Below are 24747 nucleotides of genomic sequence, written 5' to 3' on the forward strand. Positions count from 1 at the left end.
CTACCGGCTCCGTTCTGACATTCTTCAGAATGCCCATCAACATTCGCATGGCCACTTGTGCCGCTGTGTCCTCGACGTCCGTGTCCTCGACGTCCGTGTCCCCACTCTTATCCGGGAGTCTGATTCTGTCTGTCCCACAGCACGATGGAGTCGAGGTTGTTTTCACCAAGATGCGATGAAGAGTGAAGATGAAGAGTGTCCACTCGACTCTACGGCTCTTTAAGGCAGCTGTGACCAGTCATTTAAAACGGCGCAAGCTAAAACTAGTGCTATAAAACATCTCCTCAGAAGACGAGTGAAAGGGAAGACGTTAATTTGTCTGATTTGCATACACGAGTCATTTACTCCAAGTTGGACTAAGAAGGTGCATGTAGAATGCTTCCTAACAACAGGACAACAGGGCACCTCAATTGAAAGCTGTATTTTGCTATAAGTTTGATCCAGTCAGTGGTAATCTTGTGTGTAAGTGGCTTTGCTGTATGTGGGAAGGTCCTGGGGCTGTTTCATCATTCACAATCGAATATCGTTCGGATTTTCTCATCAGCATCACAGAGAACAACTGTGAAGAACTTTCGTCTAAATTTCGCTCGTCTAAATGATCTCTTGCTTTCGTGGGGTTCCGGGGAGCCAAAACAAACAGCAGACCAACGCTCTGTTCATTAACGCAAAATGTCTTCATCATAATGTCATATTTGCTTTTCTCCAAAGAGCCTAAATGACTTTACCCAGCAGACTGGATTGCATGTGACATATTAAAGCCTTTTCAGCTGGCAAAGGCTCGGAGAACGGGCCCATCCTGCTTGTTGGCTTGTGGCCGACCTTGTGCTGTCTATTTCAGGGAGAGAAACACACGAGGAGCTTGTGCTCCCCCGAGGAGACGGCATTACTGTCAGAGCAGGCACAAAAAGGACAAACACACCAGACACGAGGTGCCTCTCTCCCAGCCAATCAGTAACCTTCTTCGACCCTCGTCGCTGATCAGGGCTTAAGCGGGATCTAGGGCACTTAAGTCCTAAGCCCTGTGGCGTAGGTCTCCCCTTGGGTTATCATAACGCAGCCCAACTACAGCTAAAAACAGCACGTGGTGAATCTCAGAGCAAGCGACTGTCCTAACCCGCAGAACGCGATGTTCCCGTACACAAGTGCCTTTGGTTCAATAAGACCACAACCCTGGCAACACGGAGAGCCCGATTAGACTGTCACTCATGCACGCGTAGGACAGGCCGTACAACTACATCTTGTACGAGAAAGCCATGAACACAACAGACGCGACTGGAGTTTGACAATGATAATGACTCATTTTTACAGGTCCAGAGACATTCACAGATGGAAGATGTTTCAAAATAGCCGTTTATCAACAGACCTGCTTTAGACTGACGTCTCTCAAATAACCTCCACGTGGAACAGTGTGTGTGCACATATGTGATGCTGGTAACCCCAGCAGTTTAATATGGCAGTGTATTGGTAAGAGGAGCATTTATAAGAATAACATTCTCTTAGGTACATCAACAGAACACACTCTGAGGCTGAAGAATTGCTCATAAATACCCTTTGATGCAAAGGTTTAAGGAGACCGCTGAACGGGCTCTCACGTCCAGCCTGGTGGCCGTGTCCGCACGCGCCCCCCTTGATTGGCAGGTCGTCCGTATGATAGAAGGCGTGGTGAAGAATCTCCTGGCCCCCTACGGGCTCCAGGTAGAACGCGTCACTGGAGTTCAGTACAACCAGGCCCCTGTGAAAGGAATCATAGAGGTCAAAAGGTCGTGTAAGAATAGGGACTCACGTCGGTCCAGACACGACATCCTCGTCAGATTTGAGTAATCGTGCATGCTGAATTGTCAACTGTGCGATGGAGTTGCTGAAGTAACATAAAGGGTTTGCTTAAACATTTTTGTATTGCATTGTGGCTTGATCTATTGATTCAACGTGCTAAGCTAACAGTATATCCCACCACACAGTTGTATTGTCTAGACAACAAGCAAAATGTTTGTTAAAGGTTGCTTTACAATTACACAGCTTCTACATTCAGTCACACAGCAAAGAGAAGCAGCATCCAAGCGCACACAGTGTACTCTCAGACAGAAAGCTCAGCCCCCCGGGGAACTGAAGCTGGTGCAGTCGTGGAAGAGAAGACACCACCCAGGACAGAGCACCACCCACCACTGGGCATGCAGACGGCCAATCATTCACACACACTCACAGCAGGACTACTTTATTAGACTTGCAGACACACCCAATCATACATTCTCACACACACACACACACACACACACACACACACACACACACACACACACACATACACCAGGATGACCTACTTGGGCTAACCAATTCACCCAACCGCCATGTTTTCGGGTTGCGGGAGGAAACCGGACATGAGGAGAAAATGGAAACTCCACCCGGGCGGGGATGCAAACCCAAGACCCTGGTACTGGGAGGCAAACGTACTAACCACCGAGCATTGTGTGGACCGCTATGAACGCAAGAAGCTGATGAAGAGGTATGAGGTTTCTTTCTCACATTAGTAAGCACAGACTTCTCCACCTCCTGGTAGGAGAGAGCTAGAGTAAACGCGGGTTGTTCATCAGCTGTAGTCTGTTTGGTGTGTGTGTGAGTGTAAACACACGCAGATGAGGACGAGCAGATGGAAGGTGAGCGTTGGCCGCTCGCGGTTGGCGTCAGTTCTTCGGTGTGGGGTTGGTGCATCCCTAGCACCCAACACCTGCCCTTGTACATGCTCGTCGTGGAGGAGGAGAGCCATCATATTTATCCTGCCTTTCTGGGAGCCATCAGCAGGGGGCTCCTGAAAGCCCAGATGGCTATGAAGGTTGTGAAGGTTAGGCCACAGCACTAAACCATGTGTTATGGATGAGTCCTGCTGTAATCACTGGTGACACTCACTTCAATGTTTAATGGCGGCTTTTTCTGTCCTAAAATCTCTCTCTTTTTCTCTCTCTCTCACTCTCTCTCTCACACACACACACACACACACACACATCGAGCGACACAACAAACGCGTGCATTGTGGTGAAGGAGAATTTTAATAACTTAACAGTCTTTTAATGGGCACCGTTGTGAGTGGTAGTCACTCACAGGTGAAGTGGATGCTGTTCTAAAGGTGGCTATCTGGTTTCTAAACACCGACAATGGAAAGCCATTCCTCGACAGTAAAAATCGATGTCAGCGCTTACACCGACATGTCACACAACAGTGTCCTGCTTTATTAGTTCAACAGTTTCTGCGCATATTGTACTTCTTGAGACGTTACATGGCACGCAGCAGCGTTGTGTGGGATAAATCAGGCAGACCTGTGTGAATAGGATCTGTTAGCATTGAACTGGGCTCCCAAATAGCCTGAACAATTGCCCCCGTCTAGAGCTGGATCTAAACACGGCATACGAGCACTAAACGCGCAGGTCCCAGCGTAGTACAATTGGGGGTGGTCCTCTGCTCATAAGAAAAACAGAGAAACAAAACTACTAGTGATGAAAAAAGCTTGCAAATGAAGGAGAAGGAGTCGTAGGAGAAGGGTGAGACTTCAATCAAACAGTCAAAAACAAAGCCTGTTTCTAGTGGACACGGAACGGCTGGGATATGCCATGGAAAGCTGGAAAGGATCAGGAATTTGGCCCGACGTGAGTCCACACCGCCATCTGGTCTGGGGTCAGTGGTCCAAGCGAGTGGCAGCAGTGAGTTTGTGGACTGCGTGAGACGGTCCAACAGCCCTGAGCTGACCTGAGCTCAGTGCAGAGAGCATGTCGCAAGCAGTCAGGCGGGGGAAATGTTTTAAGCATTCGACAACAAGCGAAATCAATTGACGCTTGTTAACATTCTGCGAATGTAAGTGCTCGCTCGCTTGTCTGAAGACAAATTTTGTTTAATCTTCAAGGACGAAAATTTATTATTAGAATAATGGCTTCTATCCAGCTGTCAAAGCCTCAAATGGGAGAAATTGTTCTGAAAATTACAAGGCATTCTCCAGTCACTGCACCACCTCAAGCAGGTTCGGGGTTTGCTTTGAATTGCCTTGGCATGATCCTTATTATGTTTGGAAACACTTTTCTGTTTCATAAGTGCCAACGTTTTCAATTGCTGATTCCAGGCTTTCCAGCGTTAAATACACACTGCCCACTTTCGGCTCCAGCAACTCCAGTGGCACGATTACAGAGAAACCGGAGCTACAGTGAGAATTCAGACCACAGCAGGTTTGAGAGAGCAGGACGCCAAACAACTGAAAATGCAAATCCAACCTGCTTATTCCATTGTTTCATTTGACCAAAAGTCTCAACATTAGCTATTGTTAATGAGCGTGTCTTTGTCAATTGAAAGACCCACACCAGTATCTCCTGAGACCAACATATAGTACCAAACATGTTCCAAAAACCTGAGTGGTGAGGAGAACACAGTAAGACTTGGACTGTGTCCTCCATCTCTCTCTCTCTCTCTCTCTCTCACACACACACACACACACACACACACACACACACACACACACACACACACACACACACACACACACACACACACACACACACACACACACACACACACACATCTTGCATGCTCCATGACCTCAGCTAGTGTTGCATCAACCAACAGTTTGTCTGGCTCACCCCACTACATAAATCAAAACTTTTTATAGTTTTGTGACCCACAGAGAATCAAATGACATAAGGCACTGGGTATATACCTCACTCCAACACAGGTACTCAGTGCAGTCCAGGAAGAGGAATGTCCTCGAACACGCCCATGATAGAAACAATGGTCCTAGACAAAGAGAAAGCAAAAGACACACAGAAGAGAGAAAGAGAGTGTTTTATGACACAGGCTTTAATGTCAGGGCAGCAGGGCTAGAAATCAATTCAATATGACATGTCTAAATCTAGAACGTTCCTCAGGAAATAGAAAGGAGAAGCTTTTCAACTGGAGTGACATTTGAAGCTAAAATAATCTAGTGCAACAGTCCAATCAATAGCGATTCTTGTGGTGATATTTATACATCAAACAGGATTTTATATTTTTTTACATGCCACTGATGTCTTACTTGGAACAGGACAGAGTGCTATTATTGACCTTTGACATTACTGGGGGAAAACTCCCATAATGCGCACTCTCCTGAGCCTTCTGCCAACATTTGGGAAATAATTGCTCCACTTAATTTTCCTGAATCAGATCCAAATGGTGCATGGGTGTGAGTCTTGGGCTATTTAAAGAGCTCCTTCGAACGATCAGAGCGTGAAATTAGCTCATTTATTTGAACAGAGAGGAAACAAGGTGGGACGGCCATGCGCAGCGGACGCGCAAATCAGTCGCCACTGGAGACACCGGCTGACAACCTGCGCGGTTGAGAACCTCACTGGCGGTTCCGACAGCACTACAGCAGCAGGACGGGCCCTGGAGACAGCATACACTCCAAGCCACTTCCGCATGTTCACTCAGATCTACATAATTCTGCCCTTACCCCAAATGTAGACGATCACCCATGACATTTACTTCTGAAATCCTGTCATTTATAAAACTGGGCGAACGTCTGGCCAAAATGGCTAATGTGATCTATATAGATAACAGATTGATAACCAGTGTCAGGAAGCACACACACACACACACACACACACACACACACACACACACACACACACACACACACACACACACACACACACACACACACACAGGTCTACTGAGTTTACTTAATGGGAGATGCATTTGGAATGCAGTCTGCAAGATGCTAATTAGCCTCACAACTTCAGTGAAACACTCACGAAGCAAAATTTATACACATCTCAGCTGATCGACTACATGTGGGTTAAGGGGAAAACTGAATAAATTGAATAAACATGGTTCTTGTAGAGTTCTATATGGGGCTTTGGAGATGTTAAAGCATCCACTGAATGTAAAACTTGTTTCTGCTGCTGTAATGCTTTTTAACTCTGTCAATACCCAAATGTCCATGCCAGTCTGATAATGTAGGTATATGTGCAATGTGCATACCTACAAAATATTGTAACCAGGCGCTGGACTGAGAGAAGCTTATAAAAAGAACAAGAATCTGCATTTTAGAGTGTTAAGAAAAATCATTCCTTAGAGGCAATGACTAGAGACTACTGTGAGCATCCGTGTGTGGTGAAGAGCCCAACGTTTGTAAGCACAAGGTCACAGGGTCTGATCAGTCTGGAATAGGCTGTGTAGTAAGGCGCAGAGAGATAGCAGGGAAGATTGCATTCAGAGGGATTTTATCAAACATCCAATTTCCCCGTCTAAAGGTGCTGGGCAAACCGGCCAATATTTGGCTCTGGTTGTGAATCCAAGAAGTGAATCTCTTAAATCTCTTCAATGTAGCTAAATGCTAATCCTATGGATTTTTGCTATTTTCCCTCAAGATTCAACCTGAACAGAAACCAAATTACATGCCAAGTTAGAGTCAAATTAGTTAATTGGCAATCACACCGTGAGAGTGAATCTGAGCTTTGGGAAGAGTCCTGTTGGGCTTGTGGGTGTAGCCAGACATGCCACACAGCCATTAAGAGTAACCAGCTTCTAAAAAGTGGGTACAGCGTGATTGCACTGGTGGTTTGGAGTTGCGGTTCAGAAAAACAGCACACTGTCAGCAACACACAGCTGCCATGTTGGCCTTAGAATCTCATTCTTTATCTTCTGACACGATCTAAAATGGTAGCACTCAAAACCAAATTGCTATCTTAAGAGATTAATAATTTTTCTTTTACAAAACAGCAGCGCATGGCTTGTAAAAAAAAAAGGGGGGGGGTCAGAATCGTTGTCTGGCATACAGAGCCATGCGAGCAGCTGCACATCGACCCGGTTTCCTCCTGCAGACGGAACAGATGTTTCCTCACAAAGACACGGAGTGCATCACACAGGAAGACGCTCGGTGTAAAATAATGACCAGCAACCAAAGGCCTCACGTTTCCTGTGTCCACAAACACACAATTTCACAACTCCGCACCATGTAATTCGTGACTTGCAAATGCCAGCAAATTAGATGAGACCTGAATAGGCTTTAATAACTGTTCCTGACATATGAAATAGAATTCTAGTAATATGCAGCTCACATGTCATGACAGTGTAATCTGCCTGACATGCCACTATCAGCCCTGGGGTTTCATATGAGGTGTGACTTTTTCATTAGCACTAGAAAATGCAGCTGTTACCCCTGAATAGGCCCATACCAGTGCACAAGTGGGCGAGAAGGTCATTTTAACAAGATTAACAGTAGTATCAGTGTCAAATCAGTAAGTGAAACTGCTTTAGCAGCGCGCCAGGCGTGTATCTGCCAAAAGAATGAATGTAAATGAAAATGTAGCAACACCGGGTTCATTTAGGACCCGCCGCGACATTTGAAACAAAACAAGCCTGTACAAGTGAAGTATTTCGAGCGGCAGTGTAAGTAGAAGAAGACACCGGCAGTCACATTGCAATCTACGTTCTCAGTTCCGCTTCCTCTAGATAAGAGGTGACGGTGAGCGGCAGGAATGTAAGATTTTAGATCAAGATCTAGATTAAGCGCGGTAGCCAGGTCGCTCTGGAACGCCGTTACCGCGCGTGAGCCGCGCGCACGTGTCACGCGCGTCCTGCAAGAAGTCTCTGCGCGCAGCTCCTCAAGGGCAAGACGTCAGGACGCACACAGGACGCGCCGCACGCTTCGCAGCGCCAGCAAACGCTCCCGTCTTAATCGAGGCTGGCAGTTCACACCTCGGCAGCAAGCGACAGGAGCACAGGTGAACTTTTTTCTTTCGCTCCTTCCTGCAAGCGTATGCAATAAAATGGCCCAGGTAAAAACTGCACTCAGCAGCAAAAAAAAAAATAAATGAAAAATAATAATAAAAAGGGAGACATAAAACTTGCTACATCTTCGAAGCGCGTGTGTTAAGCCATCCGTTATAGCAAAAAGTTGCTCTCAGAAAAATAGGTTGCCCCTGATGTAGGATTCATTGCAAAGTCTGCAGTTGTCTTCCACCTAAATGATCATGTGATCACATGGCCTAACGGATGAGGATGATGCCCTTGGGAGAAAGTATGGAGAGGAGACAGGAGAAGAGAAGAGAGGAAGAAAAGCGGAAAGGGAATGAAAGAGAGAAAGAGAGCGCGAATGAAAGAATGAAAGATGGAGATAAAGGGGACCATAAATCTTACTTACAGTGTGGTTGTTAGTGTGGGTTATAGGCCGGCCATCTTCATAGTGAGTCATAGTGAATTCTTTTCCCAGAAGTTCCCTGAAACACACACACACATACAAACAAAGACAACTGTTTAATTTTTTGCTCATAAAAACATTTACACTGAAAAACATCCCATACATTAGAGCATTCATGTCCTTTGATGACACATTTATCACTCGCAATCTCATTGAACGTATTTCCTCCACAGCAGCAGACAAGCAGTGCAGCTGCAGACTAATCTAAACAGCCCCCTCAGCAAACTGCGTGATTTTGATAAACACCCCTCTGCTAGAGTGATGAGATGTTTTGGCTGCATGCTATTCCCTCCTTCCCCAGCCAAACCCATCAGACCAGGAGGAGGACAGGCTTGGACACCACGTTCGGAGAATGCACATCCATCAGCACCGGTTCCAGTTCCGTGTGTGTGTACACTCTGTTGACCAACCCTGACTCCAGTTTTGTACACCATTTTGACCAACACCAGTTCGGTTCTGTGCGTTTTCACCATTTCGACCAACACGGCGCCTATATTCAATCGTGAAAATGAAAACGCAAAATGCTTCTCTTCCCTCTTCAAAGCTGTGAGTGGGCTTCAAAGCAGAGAGCTCCCAGTTCAGACGGTGCGCAGATCCAGGTCAACACTTCTTTCCTCCACCAGTCCTCCCATTACAGGTGAAATCTTTCTCATCATCATGCTTTCATGAAACTGGAGTGTGCCAAGAGAAGCCTGGCGTAAGCTTCAGTGCAGTCACATGGCAGTTGGGCTTCAGTATGAGGGGGGGAGGGGAGGGCCCTGGTGGTCAGAGCTAGGCTGTGGGGGGGGCCCTGGTGGTCAGAGCTAGGCTGTGGGGGGGGGCCCTGGTGGTCAGAGCTAGGCTGTGGGGGGGGCCCTGGTGGTCAGAGCTAGGCTGTGGGGGGGGGGCCCTGGTGGTCAGAGCTAGGCTGTGGGGGGGGGCCCTGGTGGTCAGAGCTAGGCTGTGGGGGGGGCCCTGGTGGTCAGAGCTAGGCTGTGGGGGGGGGCCCTGGTGGTCAGAGCTAGGCTGTGGGGGGGGCCCTGGTGGTCAGAGCTAGGCTGTGGGGGGGGCCCTGGTGGTCAGAGCTAGGCTGTGTGTGTGGGGGGGGGGGGGCACTGGTGGTCAGAGCTAGGCTGTGGGGGGGGGGGCCCTGGTGGTCAGAGCTAGGCTGTGGGGGGGGGGCCCTGGTGGTCAGAGCTAGGCTGTGTGTGTGTGTGTGGGGGGGGGCACTGGTGGTCAGAGCTAGGCTGTGGTTAGGGAGACAGGCACTGGAAAATGGGAGGATCAGACTCCACAGTCTAATCACCACATTTATTTTCCACACCACTCGCTTGGTCATTCTCTCTTTCTCTCTCTCTCTCTCTCTCTCTCTCTCTCTCTCTCTCTCTCTCTCTCTCTCTCTCTCTCTGTCACACACACACACACACACACACACACACACACCCACACACGCTGCAATCCCTACCCGCCCAACCCCCAAACGAACACGCATGCAAACACCACGCACACACATCACACACAAACACACACCATCTACCATATCATACGTGGCAGCTCACGCGGCCCTAATTGCGGTCTTTGGACTCGGCGGGCTGGACTCGGCGGGCCGGGGATTAGAGGACTCTTTAGCCAAGCACAGCCATGCTGCACCGGCAGGGCGTCTGCTCCCCACCGACGGCACAAATCAACGGGTACGGAGGGTGCAGCTGGTCTGGTCTGCAGCCCCGGTGTGCCCCGGTGCCCCTCTGGACTAGTCATTAACTGCCAGTGCTGATCCTAATGGAAAATAAATTATACATTGCAGGCTTTCGGCAATGACTGAATGACAAATAGTAGACATAGAATGTTTACAAACCAGCCTATCGATACGAGTGTGCGTGCATTTGTTTGTGTGTGCGTGCGTGTGTGTTTGCGTATGTGTGTGTGCACGCGTGTGTGTGCACATGCATGTGCATGCGTGTTTCTGTGTGTTTGAGAGTCAGAGAGGGAGAGGGAGGGGTGGGGGGGGGGGGGGGGGGAGAATAGCCATTTCCTAATACATGCTGTACCCATGGGCAGCTCTTTCATTCACAGCAGGTTTAAATCCACAGTGGGTTTCAATCCAATATTCTGTTGTAAATTGTCAAGCTTTCCAAGCAGACAAAACTCAAACATGAAAATGTCACAACCATATGACACTGAGCATCTGAAAGTCTACAGACATCAGGGAAGACAGGGCTGACAGGGAAGAAAAGAAGACTCAACATGGATGTATCTATCACCAGACAACATGGGTGTATCTATCACCAGACAACATGGGTGTATCTATCACCAGACAGCATGGATGTAGCTATCACCAGACAGCATGGGTGTATCTATCACCAGACAACATGGGTGTATCTATCACCAGACAACATGGATGTAGCTATCACCAGACAACATGGATGTAGCTATCACCAGACAACATGGATGTAGCTATCACCAGACAACATGGGTGTAGCTTTCACCAGACAACATGGGTGTAGCTATCACCAGACAACATGGGTGTAGCTTTCACTAGACAACATGACCTTTAGCATTTGATAAATGTGTAATGATGCCAACAATGTTCAATGCCAACCTGTTGTTTCAGCACACACTGCCACTGTGATTTCAGAGCAGAGTGTGTGTGTGGGTGTGTGTGTGTGTGTGTGTGTGTGTGTGTGTGTGTGTGTGTGTGTGTGTGCGCGCGTGTGTGTGCGTGTGTGTGTGTGTGTGTGTGTGAGACTGTGTGCAGTGCGTAAAAAGTCAAAGTCTGTGACATTTGGAACAAAGTCTTTTTAATTAAAGGACTATATATGCCCAAATCATAATATACTTCTCATTTCTGATGTTATTTCTGTGTCCCAACTCTCAAACGTTTCCACAAATCATGCCACTCCAGCATGTATGTCAGACAACACTGCCAATACATTAATCATAAATCACACTGAACAAAGGAGATGAATACAAAATACGAAGCTGGTTGCAGCCAACATTGACGGGTCACCCAAACGCACATAGCACCTCGCATCTAATGCAGTAATTAATGCAATACTGGCATTACCTATATTGTTTTAATGGTTCGCTATGGCACAATTAAGCTAAATATCCCATCCATTTGGCCAGGCTTCAGCGTAGCACTCTGGCAGCGAAAAAAAAGGACCATTCCCAGAATTCACCTCGGCTGAGCTGTTCGGAAAAGCCCAGACACTCTGGTTCTGAGCAGCTCCTCGTGTTCCCCCCGGTAGCAGGAACTTCCAGAGGGTGAACAGCGGGCAGACGGGAGTCAGACGACGGAGGCGAAGCGGCGTAGCGCAGGAACCGCGGGGCGGATCAGGACCAGTCGCACTGCTTCCGACCCTCCGCTGAAGCATCAAAGTCAAGCAGCCGCACTGTTCTCAGATCAGCAGACGAGGGAGGACTCCTCCCGACCCTGCAGTGACGCGTACCTTCACGGTGACCCTGCCTCCCAGAAGACCCGAGCAGACGTAGAACGCTAATTAGCAAAGTCATCGCTCATTTTTATGTGACTTCTAAATAAATCTTGCTGCAGTTGGAAATTATAAATCTGCATTCTGTACTGGATTTAATGCACGCTTTGTTGCCAAGTGATGGAGATGGATTTAAAGATTTATGGCTATATATATATTTTTTTAGTTATGGCTATATTATATTTCTATAACATGCTTGCCAATCTTACTCTTAAAGAACAAGCTTAAATTCAAATATGCATATAATGTACGGCGTGAGGAAAAATCGATGGTTTCTTGTGGGAGCAAACACCTACCAGGACCCAGTGGGCAATGCTTCTGTGCATCTATTAAATGCATTTTGTAAACAAAGGAGCTATAGAGGAAGGCATGGCTTCACATAGTCAACGTGTTGTTCTCATGCCTAATTGGCCTGTTTTTTTTAGAGTCATGAGGGAATAATGCTCTCGTGTGATAAACGCAAACTGAAGGCACATTTGTATTCCACATTCCTCATATCTACATACGCCGTCTACATTCAAATCACCTCGGCCGGCTGGGTCTTACGCTCCAACAGCGGAGGACGGTACCGGGCAGGTTAGGAGGTGCTGTTCTTTTTGAGCTGAACGGGTCGTGAAAGCGTTCCTCAGCAAGCCCTCGGCTCAATATTTCAGGACGCAAGCACTGGCCGGGGGGTAGCGGCGGGTCGAGAATTAAGCCCAGCTCAGCTGATGTAATTCCTGTTAATGAGCAGGCCTGAGCCATGTGACAAAGCTTAACTGGATTCTGGTGTGAGTGAGGGGGTGGTAGTGTGTGTGTGTGTGTGTGTGTGTGTGTGTGTGTGTGTAGGGGTGTGGGGTGGGTGTGTATGTTTGAGTGTGCATGCATGTATGTATCAGCTTCTCCTGCTAATGATCATGGTGATGAGTCCAGCTAGGGGCACACGGTAAGCAGCAGAGCAGAGCATGAAAGAAGGAGAGAGAGGAGGGCTCAAAGGAGAAGACATGTCAGTCAAACCTGTCTTGAGGGCAGGGGGTTGAACTGAGAGAGAGGGAGGGAGACAGAGAGAGAGAGAGAGATGGAGAGAAATTGCTAGTATAGTGGCTTGATAAGAAGCCATCGAGTTTGTGAAAAATAATCTAAGCAATAGCAAAAACACATTGTTATTGTCTGAGGGTGTGTATGTGTGTGTGTGTGTGTGTGTATGCTATTTCGAACCACTCCAGGAGTCTGTAAGAGCTGTCCAATGGGCTTTGTAGATTAATGTTCTTGTTTATGTGCAGCTGTACCGAAGAGCCAGAAGATTCTAGGACAGTTTTGTGTGTGTGTGTGTGTGTGTGTGTGTGTGTGTGTGTGTGTGTGTGTGTGTGTGTGTGTGTGTGTGTGTGGTATTAAGGGTGTGGGCTCCTCCACCAGAATTATAACAGGTGCACATTAGCAATCAGCAGTATGTGGAAATTACTCACCAGCCACATCTGAAAGACTTTACTTCCTTCGCAATGAATGGAGGTCCAGAGAGGACACCAAACATGTCCCTCCAGTGTGTGTTATGAAAACAGGACTCGGCGCACGGCCTCCTCCCGGCCCTCCTGCTCACAGCAGCTAACAGAGCCCACACAGCTCTCTCAGTCAACAGGAAAGACCAGGCTGCAGTGGGACGGGCTGGAGAGAGACGGGCTGGACTAGGACGGGCTGGAGAGAGACGGGATGGACTAGGACGGGCTGGAGAGAGACGGGATGGACTAGGACGGGCTGGAGAGAGACGGGATGGAGTGGGACGAGCTGGAGTGAGACGGGATGGACTAGGACGGGCTGGAGTGAGACGGGCTGGACTAGGACGGGCTGGAGAGAGACGGGATGGAGTGGGACGAGCTGGAGTGAGACGGGCTGGACTAGGACGGGATGGAGTGAGATGGGATGGAGTGAGACATTAAGCGTGGTCCATCTCACTCCTGCTTTAAGTATTAGCACAGGGGTCCATATATAAAAGGGCTTCACAAGCACAGCACCAAGACCTGCGGCTGGGCCGCACTAGAGAGCACAGGGGAAACCAAACTTGCGGTTCTCCTCGGGCTGCAACAAAAACAGGTGTGAGGGTGGAGTAATGAAACCTAGCCCTGCTACTGCTGGTGAACCTCAACCACCATTTTCAGTTCCTGACAAAGGCGTGGCTGGCCACATCAGTAACAGATGCAGCAGCTACTAAAGCTGTAGAGCCGTTTCTAACTAAGGAAATAACATGATGGCATCTGGAGATCCAAGTTCACCTCTACTGACGCTAATGTAGAAATACCAAATGCCATCAGAGAGACACTCGTGTGTAAAAGGAGTCTAAGGCTCCGTGTTAAGAACTTATACACATGCACAGCAAAACAGCAAATGCAAAACAGAAAAAAATTGAACAAATATACTAAATTTACTTATTTACCTTACCAATTTTAGATGTCTAATTATGACAAATTGCCCATATGACAAACTGCCCAAGCTACCCATCACAGGACAGCAAGCCCTACACACACACACACACACACATGCACACACGCATGCACATTCAAACACGCGCGCACGCACAAACGAGCATGTGTGTGCCTTCTTTTAGAGTGTCATTTTCCCTTAATTGTACTGCTGAATGCATCTGCAGTTTTGACAAGCTCTACACTGGATCAGAAGACCTCTGCATCACACTATCACTGTGTTGGTTACTGACATAACCAGCCTACACTACTGGGGTGGCTGCCTCTTCCCAGTTAGAACAGTATGATAAATACTTAATGCACACACACACACACACACACACACACACACACACACACACACACACACACACACACACACACACACACACACACACACACACACACACACACACACACACACACACACACCCCCTGTGACAAGCTGTACAGTGTATGTCCTCTTTTCCTTTGTGTCAAAACACGTCTCTCCCTTTCAGGTTTTTAAACACAGTGGACGTAGTGAGACCAGCTGCAAGCTGTTTCAAGGTGAAATGGAGCCAAGTCTGCTAGCGAGAGAGAAGGGGGAGAACGGGGAAAACAGAGTGAGAGACAGAGTGAGGGAGTGTGTGTGTGTGTGTGAGAGAGAGAGAGAGAGAGAGAGAGGTTGAATGTGTGTTGAGAAATGACCCAGTGACCCAATCAGGACATAACATTCCACTCTTAAGCAGCACCATCTGTGGGCGATCACCGAGCTCACCTCACTCAACACACGCGCTAACACTTAAGCCAACGGCTAAGAAGTGAGCGAGGGAGGCAGCAAGACGGAGAGAGAGAAATCACGGAGAAACAAGACAATTAACTAAGTGAAAAAGGAAAAAAAGAGAGAGAAGCAAAAGGAGAGGTAGCACGGCCCTGCGGCTCCTCCCTAGGGCCCTCTCACCGCTCCCCACACGGCCGTGCTCATGCCGCGGTTCACCACGCGGTTCACGACGTGGCGGTGTACAGGGAGCGGGGGGTGGGGGGGGTGGGGTGCACTATAAATATCTCAGGCCTACAAATACACCGAGCTAGCTCCACTGTAAGACCTCACGCTAAAACAACCCTGTGCACTGTTCCCCGGTGGGGGAAAACGTCACCTTCCTACCTGATGGTACTGAGATCGGAACCTCGGTCTGGCACCACAGCAGCTGTGCGAGCTGCCAGTGTTCAACGGCTTCGTTTTTTTTTTCGTAATCTCAGCTCGTTGTGGACTCCCATCCGCGTACGTGATTGTGCGTGAGCAGTGAGATTAGAGCAGTGCGCTGAACTGGGACGACTGGGACACTTCCCAGCACCGTGGCGACAGCCAGGCAGGCCTTAGCACTGTCCAACCCAGGTGAGCGCTGTCCCTTGCTAAGCTGTACATCATGAAGACGATGTCATTGTTTGAGTTTGTCATCAATCACCACTACAGTTTAAATTATAGCCGTTACTCACGGCGTTGGCTCTTCTATTTATCTTAAGGACTGTGACAGGTTTGTCAGCAGTGAGCCATGCTGGTAGGACACATTCAACTACACTACCATCTGAATCAGAAACCCTATATGCTACTACAGCTGACAGGCGATCACGCCTTTATATATGGCAGCATGGAAGGGGAGGAGACTTGTTAAACCAACACCAGTTTCAACACCAGACAGAGTCGGCCTCGTAAAGAGACTGACCGAAGCAGGCTGGGCCTGCCTTGAGTCAACCTCGCTGGAGTGAGTCAACCTCGCTGGAGTGAGTCAACCTCACTCACACTTGGGCAGCTCTTGGTGCCAAAGAAAGCATTCAGGAACACTTACTCATTGTAAACCGATCCGTGCAAAAACAAGAACACAGCCATTTTCTCACAACAAGTCTCACACAGGCAGACATAAGATTGGTCTTCCAGTCGGAATGTTCTAGGATATTGGCCTCCTGGATGCCTGATATTGGAAAACACTTAAGCTAAGTAACATTTATAGGTTAATTTGTTTGCGTGAGTGCTACTTCCTCTGCTGAAGAATTAGCTGAGACTGATGTGCTCGTTAGCAGAAATGGATGTACTCATCGACACCCTGTAAAGGAAAAGTGCAACAATTGTGCTGCTTTGCAAAGCATGGCCTTAATTCAAAAATCTAACGAGGGTATAACGATATATCGATTATGACTGATACTTTGTAATCGATTATTACAAAAAAAAAGGCTTCAGTGGATGTGATCGCTAAATATTATTGAGGCCTAGGGGTCACACCCCTAGAATTTCAACAAAAACATCCTGCAGATTCCTCCCTTGTCAACAGCACAGCATCTGTCTGCTTTAAAACTAGAACAACACAGACGCTGTGGGGTTTGCTAACCCTAACAGAACCGGTCCTGGTCCGTCGCCTCTGGTGAGATTTTAAGAGTAGACCTTACTTCCAGCCCCACAGCCCGTCCTGCCCGAGCGAACCCACACGAGCGGTTCTGACGAGGTCTCTACAGCGCCACTGCTGATAGGCCCTGAGGGACAGTCTGCCTGTCCACTCATTATTTCAAAGGTCAGTAGGAGTTACAGAGAATGAGGCTGGGAATTCCCTCCAAAACTGGGCCAAAAATCCAGCGGCTCAAACCTGCCACTCAATGTAATATCGATTTACAGTCAAGACGGGTCGTAAGGACTGACCTGGGATGAAGTCACATTAGAAATTAGATCATTTCAGATTTACATAAGTCACACGAAAATTGGCCTCAGGTCAGCAAGGATGGTCTCCAAAAGTTCAGAAATCAGACGTCCTTCTCGTACTTGAGAAGGTTTTCAAACAGCTACTGAACTGAAGAAATATTAAGAGCTGCACAATATAATCATTGAAATTATCGCAATATTGAGCTTTGCGATACTGATTCTGCAGAAAACTAAAATATGCCAATAAGCCTTTTAAATAAATCAGATTTTTTTTCGGACCGACTCAAATGTTCAGAGGGCTGTGTGGGTGTGTTGACGAGTCATCACACTCACACGATAAACAAACATAAATAAACATAAATGTTAACATAAACAGACATTAAAAAACAGTAATTTTTTACTGTCAAGCGCTCCCCAGTTTTATATATTTCACGTTCACAATTTGTGCTAGAATCACAATATGCTATTTTTCTATATATAATCTTACTGCATTTCTGAAGAAATTGATGATTACTGATCAATTACTTTGCTTCGGAGCGACAGTGATGTAACTACAAACATGACACTCGCCACAGCCACTGGCTAAGAACCTGTGTGAGTTTGCTAACAAGGTGTGAAAACGGCACATCGTGACACATTAACACCCAAGCACAAGCTGTCCAGTGAGGAGACAGAATTGTGTACATTTAAGTACACAGAACTGTGTACACTTCTACAGGTGCTTTCTCTTGGTGCCTGTCCTCGTCTCCAGACGCCCAGACCTCCTCCGTGGACCCTGTCTTCTTCTCCTTCTCCCCTCCCCTCTTCCACAGTGCTCCTTTATCGCTCTCCCTCACACCTCGCACTGCTCTCCTACACACCCACAGCCTGTCTTGACTCCCCCCCCCCCCCCCCACCCCCCCACCTTTTTGCCTCCCGCATTCTCCATGGTAGCGTCGCCATGGCAGAGTCGCCGTGGGAGCGTCGCCGTGGCAGCACATCACCTTCCATTCATGCCGCCCGCTTTGATGCTTCGCTGGGAGCGTGCCGGCTGCTAGGCCCTCTGGCCACGCCCCCTTCTCAACACAGCTGACCCTTCTAAACCTTACTCACACAGCACAATCAAAGGCTCCGCCCCGATTTACACCACAATAAAAGTCCTAAATGCCAACTGTGCAGAGACGGGTTCAAGCAGACCTAATTCCTGAGGACACTGGTTCCATTTACAGATAGGCTAAAACTCATAGACAATTAAAACTCATTACTCGGGGGTTAAAACCACTGCCTGCAGCACAGATGCCATTTGATTATACCACATAAATTTACTTGCTCTCTGCAAACTTTTTTTCCCTAGCCATTTATTTAAATACATACCATATTCACAGGGACACAAATACACACGCACACATATATACACACACACATATACACACACATCCCCTTTAGTCACGTCCATGCATGGTTACTGCTACACTGTAGTTATCTCAGGAGAGAATGTAATAGATGCCAAAACCTCTTCATTACCATAAATTGAGTAATGTAATCTAATGCAGAGAGTGAATTTGAAATTAAAATGAAATGCAACCTCCTAGCGCCCCATCTCTATAATGGCTACTGAAAAGAGTGAGACTGGCTCTCTTTCTCCTTTTTTACTTTGGCTACATGAGCAGAAGTGAACATGTGGCAGTGATACAGACTGGGATATAAAATATCAATTTTTTCAACCAAAGCAATTAAAAGATATGACCAATTCACACACAGAGGCAGCAGTTATTTCCTGTTCATTTGTTATTTCTACTCAGGAATTGCAGCGGGATTCTCAAGAAAGTCCCACAATAATTAACTTGTTTATTTTGAGGGACTGCACTCGCGATCAGGTTATAAGCGCCGCAACACTTCACAGCCACGAAACCACCGACCTCTGACTTTGAGCTGATGGAGGTCAGGAGATCAGGTTATATACTGAAATCTCCTTTCTCATGTCTTAGAGAGTGAGAGTATAAGCCCCCCTGTTTGTCATTCCTCAAACAAAACAACTTTCCTCTCATTTCGGTTCAAACCGCTCGGCTGGAGCGCACCACAGAGCAGACGCCACGCTGCACAGGCTCATAACGGAAACCGTGTGTCTCCTCTCATTCTCCTTAACTGTTTATAGTTCTTCTATTTGTTGCAGTTGCTGACTTAACACACTTATCTCAGGCACCCGAAGGTTAAAAAACCCTCTCTATCACTGAGTGAGCTGAGAGTGAGCTGGGAGTGAGCAAAGAGTAGGCTGAGAGTGAGCCGGTAGTGAGCGGAAAGTGAGCTGAGAGTGAGTTCATAGTGAGCTGAGCTAAAGGAAGTCTAAACGAAGATTCAGAGCATAGAGGAGTTGTGGCGATCTGCTCAAAATGGAGCAGGGGCAGGAGGTGAAAAACTGTTTGTTTGGCACAGATTCTCGGGTGCCTAGCAGTGCTTACGACTGCAGTGTCTGTGCTGGCTTGCGTCTTGTTTGTGTGAGATGCTGTGTTTCTGTTGTCATGGCTGTGTGTCCCGCGCTCACTCTGGAATGTGCTCTGGCATGACATGACAAGCTGGTCATGAAGGCCCGCGCGGTTGGGCTGAGCGATGAGCGCTCGCTCCTCAAACGATGGGGTGTGTCTCGCAGTGCCGCGTGGCCAACTGCTCAGGAAGTTCAAACGTCAGGCTTCAAGCTGATTGGAAGGGACACGTGCGCAAGCTCCTCCTCTCAGATCTGCTGAAGTGCATTAGGGCAGAGGCCTGCTGGGAACGGGGTATGACTATATTGGGAGAAAACATGGGGGTTGGTATGGTTAAAAAAATCATGACTTGAGTCGATTCATCACACAGCCCTGGAGCCTTTTCCCCTATCCCGAGACCCATTAAAGTGAGGACGTGATCTAAATTCCTAGCCATCCCTCTGTTCTCGCTCCCTCCTCCCTCTGTTCTTGCTCCCTTCCCCTCTGTTCTCGCTCCCTCCCCCTCCGTTCTTCCTCCCTCCCCCTCCGTTCTTCCTCCCTACCCCTCTGTTCTCGCTACCTACCCCTCTGCTCTCGCTCCCTACCCCTCTGTTCTTGCTCCCTTCCCCTCTGTTCTTCCTCCCTACCCCTCTGTTCTCGCTCCCTTCCCCTGTTCTCGCTCCCTACCCCTCTGCTCTCGCTACCTACCCCTCTGCTCTTGCTCCCTACCCCTCTGTTCTCGCTACCTACCCCTCTGTTCTTGCTCCCTCCCTCTCTGTTCTCGCTCCCTTCCCCTCTGTTCTCGTTCCCTACCCCTCTGTTCTCGCTTCTTCCCCCTCTGTTCTCGCTCCCTTCCCCTGTTCTCGCTCCCTCCCCCTCTGTTCTCGCTCCCTACCCCTCTGCTCTCGCTCCCTACCCCTCTGTTCTCGCTCCCTCCCCCCTCTAACTACTTTACTTTGACCTGCTTGGGAAAGTACTTTGCCTTGTTAAGTCCAAGAAAGGTTTTTAAAGTTCCTTCCGGTTTCAGACTGCATTGTGTGTGTGTGTGTGTGTGTGTGTGTGTCCTGACCTACATTTTGAGCCATAAAGCAGACAAGACACTGAATGGTCCATATGGGATCACAGGGGGTTAACACAAACATGCCAAGTGAGAACGTGATTCCAGCATCTTTGCAGAATCCTAATTCATTTTCTCTGACAGGGGTGGGGTGGGGGATACAGGAAACGCATTACATTACAAAACCCGAAGACACTTCAACTTGTAGTTTTCTAGGGTTTTGATCATATTTTTTGATAACAAAGTTGACACGGTTGATAGACACAGTACACAATCCAAACAGCTAAGGCTGTGATTCCAAGGATGTTTCAATTATTTACAGCAATAAACTACCAAGGAACAGGCTGAAAATGTAGACAATTTTTAAAAAATAAATACAATTTAAAAAATTTAAATAAACGATGTTATCACCTAAGAATTGCTGTTGTTGTTGCATTAATGAACCAGTTGGTCAATGCTGACAACACCCACAGGAAGCTGAGAAGCATGACGTCAACATCCTAAGAGAAGCTAAGACACTGTCGTTGCAATAACAATAACCCATCCTCAACTTGCCAGCCCCGGTTCAAAGACTTCCTCACTCCCTCCAGAACTCCATGGCTGCGTGTCGGCATTTGGCTAAGCAATCACGCTGTGATGGAGGTACCTGCCCTGCTGGTTCACCTCCTACGTGATCTATAGCTGAAGCCATTTTGCAGTCTCACACTCCCCAGACGGCCCAGGCACGCTTCCCAGAGCCAGACTCCATCTAACCCAGCACTGCCTCCACCGCCACCTTCCAGCCAATAGATGATCTCCTAGCAGCAGCATCGCTACCTTTGTTTCCATTAAAACAAACAAACACAAGTCTTAAATATAGCTAAACCCATATTTTTTTCCCGCATGCAGCCATGCATCACTCAGCTGTCTTCCCAAATTTGGGATATTTCTCATAATATATCCGGACTGCCTTATTCAGGCTTTATTAATAAAGGCCATATTTCACAAAGAGCTAGGAGGCCCATGACAGCTGAAGAATGGCCTCAGCCACTGCTCCTAAGTAGTGTGGCATCTGCTGCTCACACGGACTGACTGGCTAAAGCTCCGGATAGCTGGGGCTCGGGTGCCTAAAGACATTCGGCATCTCCACAATAGCTTTCAGGTGGCTGTGGGGGTCCTATATCTGTTTATATTTACCAAACGGCTTGTGATGGTGGGCGTGTATGTCCCGCAGGAGAAAACTTACTCATTACGCTCAACTTCCAGCACAAGCTCCAGGCCGTCGGCTGAGACTAGAATCTCTCCCCTCTCTGGGAACTCGTCCTATATTAAAACACACACACACACACACGGAAGACACACGCATGACATGCACTCATAATGCAGTTACGTGAGGGCAACGGAAATGCGACAGCAAGCAGTTTATGAAGGTCAGAGTGATGTGTGGTTTCATAAGAAGACCCCCGGTCCATAGGTGATTATTATTATCAGCATTAACCTTTTCATTAGCAAAACAATAACAAACATGGTTTGATTAACTAATGCCCCGTGTACACATATTAATGTGTTTCAAAAATGTCAAGTAACATTAACATTAACATCAAAACAACCAGAACGCACTTGGAGAATGTGAACGAGGAAGAGCGTCTACCCCCCCAAGTCATCCTCCAAAACAAAACGCTCCCTTTTAGGCACAGACGTGTTTATTTTAGTGCCAGCAATGCACATAAACTCTTTAGGAAAAGTCACGGTGCTGCAGCCAAGGCAGAAGCTCTGGCCGCTAACGCTTTCTCTCCAGTTTGCTCTATATGCACCGCGTGTGGTGAGCAGCGCTGGCTGATAAAGAAGAGAGTCTTTCAGCAGGGTGAGGTGTTTCATCAAACATGTATCCCCTTTCCAAAAAGCTCCCTTCAATAGACAACAACCACCCCCCCCCCCCCCCCCCCCCCCCCACACACCCCCTAAACCACCCCCACCCCCACACCCTTTGGGCTCGCCAGCCTAGAGAGACACAACAAGAGCAGAGCAGAGAGAAGCGCTTTCGGGCCAACAGTGACCAAAATGGCCAAACCGTTCTATAAATGGCTTCACTACAGACATGGTGGGGCTGCTTGTAAACAGAGATGAGCCCAGACACGTTGCTTTTCTTAAAAAGGAGCTTTTTACTGCTGGAATGTCTGGTATGTCAGGCTGTATGTGGATATCTGTGTTATGCAAACAACATGATGTTGATTACAATTGATGTCAGAGGTTTTCATTGCACAGAAGGATTTGCTTCATTAAAATACTATTCCTTTTTTTCCCGTGACATCACATGGATTTTTGTTACAACGTGCTAGTAGGCTGACTTTAAGAGTTAATAAATAAGTCATGCCGACGCCAGTCGCTGGGACACCATTTAATATACAGATGCATAATTAATGGAAATTTAATGCAAGTGTAGCAATGTACATTTATATCCAAGTGCCAATATAATCGTCTGAGGAGCCTGCCTCTGTGGGATAAGTGGAGTTGAGATGAAGTGGTCTCCAGAGCAATTCACAGCGCTCAGGCCGATTGAGAAAAGGTAGAGATGGAGAGAGAGGTGAGAGAGAGAGAGAGAGAGAGAGTCTCATCCCTGAGTATGCAATCACTTAGTGGCTGAGAGAGACACTCGCTGCAGAAGGAGGAGGAAGGAGGGATGGAATGGAGGAGGTGGAAGAGGATGAGAGAGATGGAGATCAGAAGAGGGTATCAACGGATGGGGGGGGGGGGGGGGGGGGGGGGGGGGGGGGGGGGCTCTTTGAAAGGACTGTGGGGAGGGGAGTGATGGATGATTCAGTGTACTTTCATGTGAACATTTCCTACCACAGAGACGGATGAGCTATTTTGAAATCGCATTTTGTATCGCCCTCAACGGTCCATTCCGCTGCGTCAAAAGCGGCTATCAAGACAAAAAGGACTTTCTTCCGAGCCGTCGCTACAAACAGCGGCGGCGAGGAGCACGCGTGGGCGTGGCCTTCCGCGTCCCCGCCCCCCCTCCGCACCAGGATAAATGTTTATATAGGAGGACTCCTTCGCTTCTCTCCTGGCATGATTACGTCTGAAAGACAAATGGGAGAGGAGTGCAGATCCAGGGAGCCGTGCGCATGGCACGAGGTGCCCACCGAACCCGGGGCGACAACCAGGGGCTCACGCGAGCACAGCGCCACCTAGCGCAGCCGGCTGAAGGTGCAGGGAGGGAGAGCCAGTCGCCCTGCAGAGATAAGACAGGGTTGAAAGGCTTCCAAGGAACAGTCCTCCGTTCAAGATGGACATGGCGAGGAATCGCACGTTTAGTCACGTGAAGCGAAGCGCAAGGTCTCTTGGGAAGACGAAGAGGTAAACACTCCAACCAGGGGGTAAAGTTGAAATGTCAAACTCTGCGGCGATGCTAAATCGCCACTCTGCACTACCTTGTGGCCAACACAGTGAGAAGAGGAAACCAGTGCTGTCCTTTTTAGTGGCTTTATATGCACAAAAGGAGCAAGAGTGACTGGTATACAGCTTTTACTAATGCTGGCAGGTCATCTAAGTGCTTTGAAAGCATGAGGTCCTTTTTAAGATGATTAGGGGCAATTAGACCAGACAATAGTGGTCAAGGGCAACAGAGAAATGCCATTAAAGGACACTCACACATCAAATTAAACCAACAAATCTCTTTCCTCTACTGAGTCGTATATTACTGCCCCCAAAGCCTCTATTATTTACACAGGCAATATTACATGCTCATATGTTTGTCAGAAAAATATACGTAACATCTCAGAAAGATAGCTACTAGACTTTGTTCTTATAGTAAACAAACTTCACTTAATCCAAACAATTAAATCACAGATTCTGACTAAGGTCAATGGGAAATGATGTTCAGATCCATTTGTGGCACAGTTGGAGGTCTGTGGATTTCTCCACTTCTGTAGTAGCTCTGCTGTTTTCCGTGCAGGCCTGCTTAATGTGATCCGTGTGCTGTTGTCTGTCTCTGATGCCCTCAGATCAGATTTACTGCCGCCGATCCGTGGCACTCAGCCTGGCCCGGTCCGCCATCATTCAAGCTTTGTGCATCGCTGTCTCCAGAGGGGAAGCGCAAAAGTGGAAAATGCGGCAAAAGCCCAAACCCTGTGGTTTCAGCATGACACGAAAAAATGAGGCCCTGCCTCTCAGCCACCCCGAGGCCATAGCTTAGGACCACACTCCTAGAAGAATCACAATGGAGCCCCGCCCATCAGCCACCCTCCCCCCCCACCCCCCCTCGCCTGCTCAGGACCACACTCCTAGACGAATCACGATGGAGCCCCGCCCATTCCCCCCGCCCCGCCAAGACCATGGCTCAGGGCCACACTCCTAGACGAATCACGATGGAGCCCTGCCCATCAGCCCACCAATACCATAGCTCAGGACCACACTCCTAGAAGAATCACGATGGAGCCACGCCCATCAGCCCACCAATACCATAGCTCAGGACCACACTCCCTA

General features: G+C 48.1%; 1 protein-coding gene across 2 annotated transcripts in view; it reads right to left on the reverse strand.

Annotated features, from left to right (window-relative positions):
- Positions 1-24747, reverse strand: part of adam19a (ADAM metallopeptidase domain 19a) — a 65386-nt gene that overhangs the window by 23945 nt on the left and 16694 nt on the right. Inside the window, exons 3-6 of one of the 2 annotated variants that reach the window (XM_076972879.1) lie at positions 21506-21582; positions 8156-8231; positions 4691-4767; positions 1549-1732 (exon numbers count right to left, since the gene is read on the reverse strand). In XM_076972879.1, coding sequence (XP_076828994.1) covers positions 1549-1732; positions 4691-4767; positions 8156-8231; positions 21506-21582 — 414 coding nt within the window. The remainder of the gene's footprint in view (positions 1-1548; positions 1733-4690; positions 4768-8155; positions 8232-21505; positions 21583-24747) is intronic. The other variant, XM_076972880.1, reaches the window with a different exon arrangement.

This window comes from Brachyhypopomus gauderio, chromosome 14 (assembly GCF_052324685.1).
Source record: "Brachyhypopomus gauderio isolate BG-103 chromosome 14, BGAUD_0.2, whole genome shotgun sequence".
Classification (NCBI taxonomy): Eukaryota; Metazoa; Chordata; class Actinopteri; order Gymnotiformes; family Hypopomidae; genus Brachyhypopomus; species Brachyhypopomus gauderio.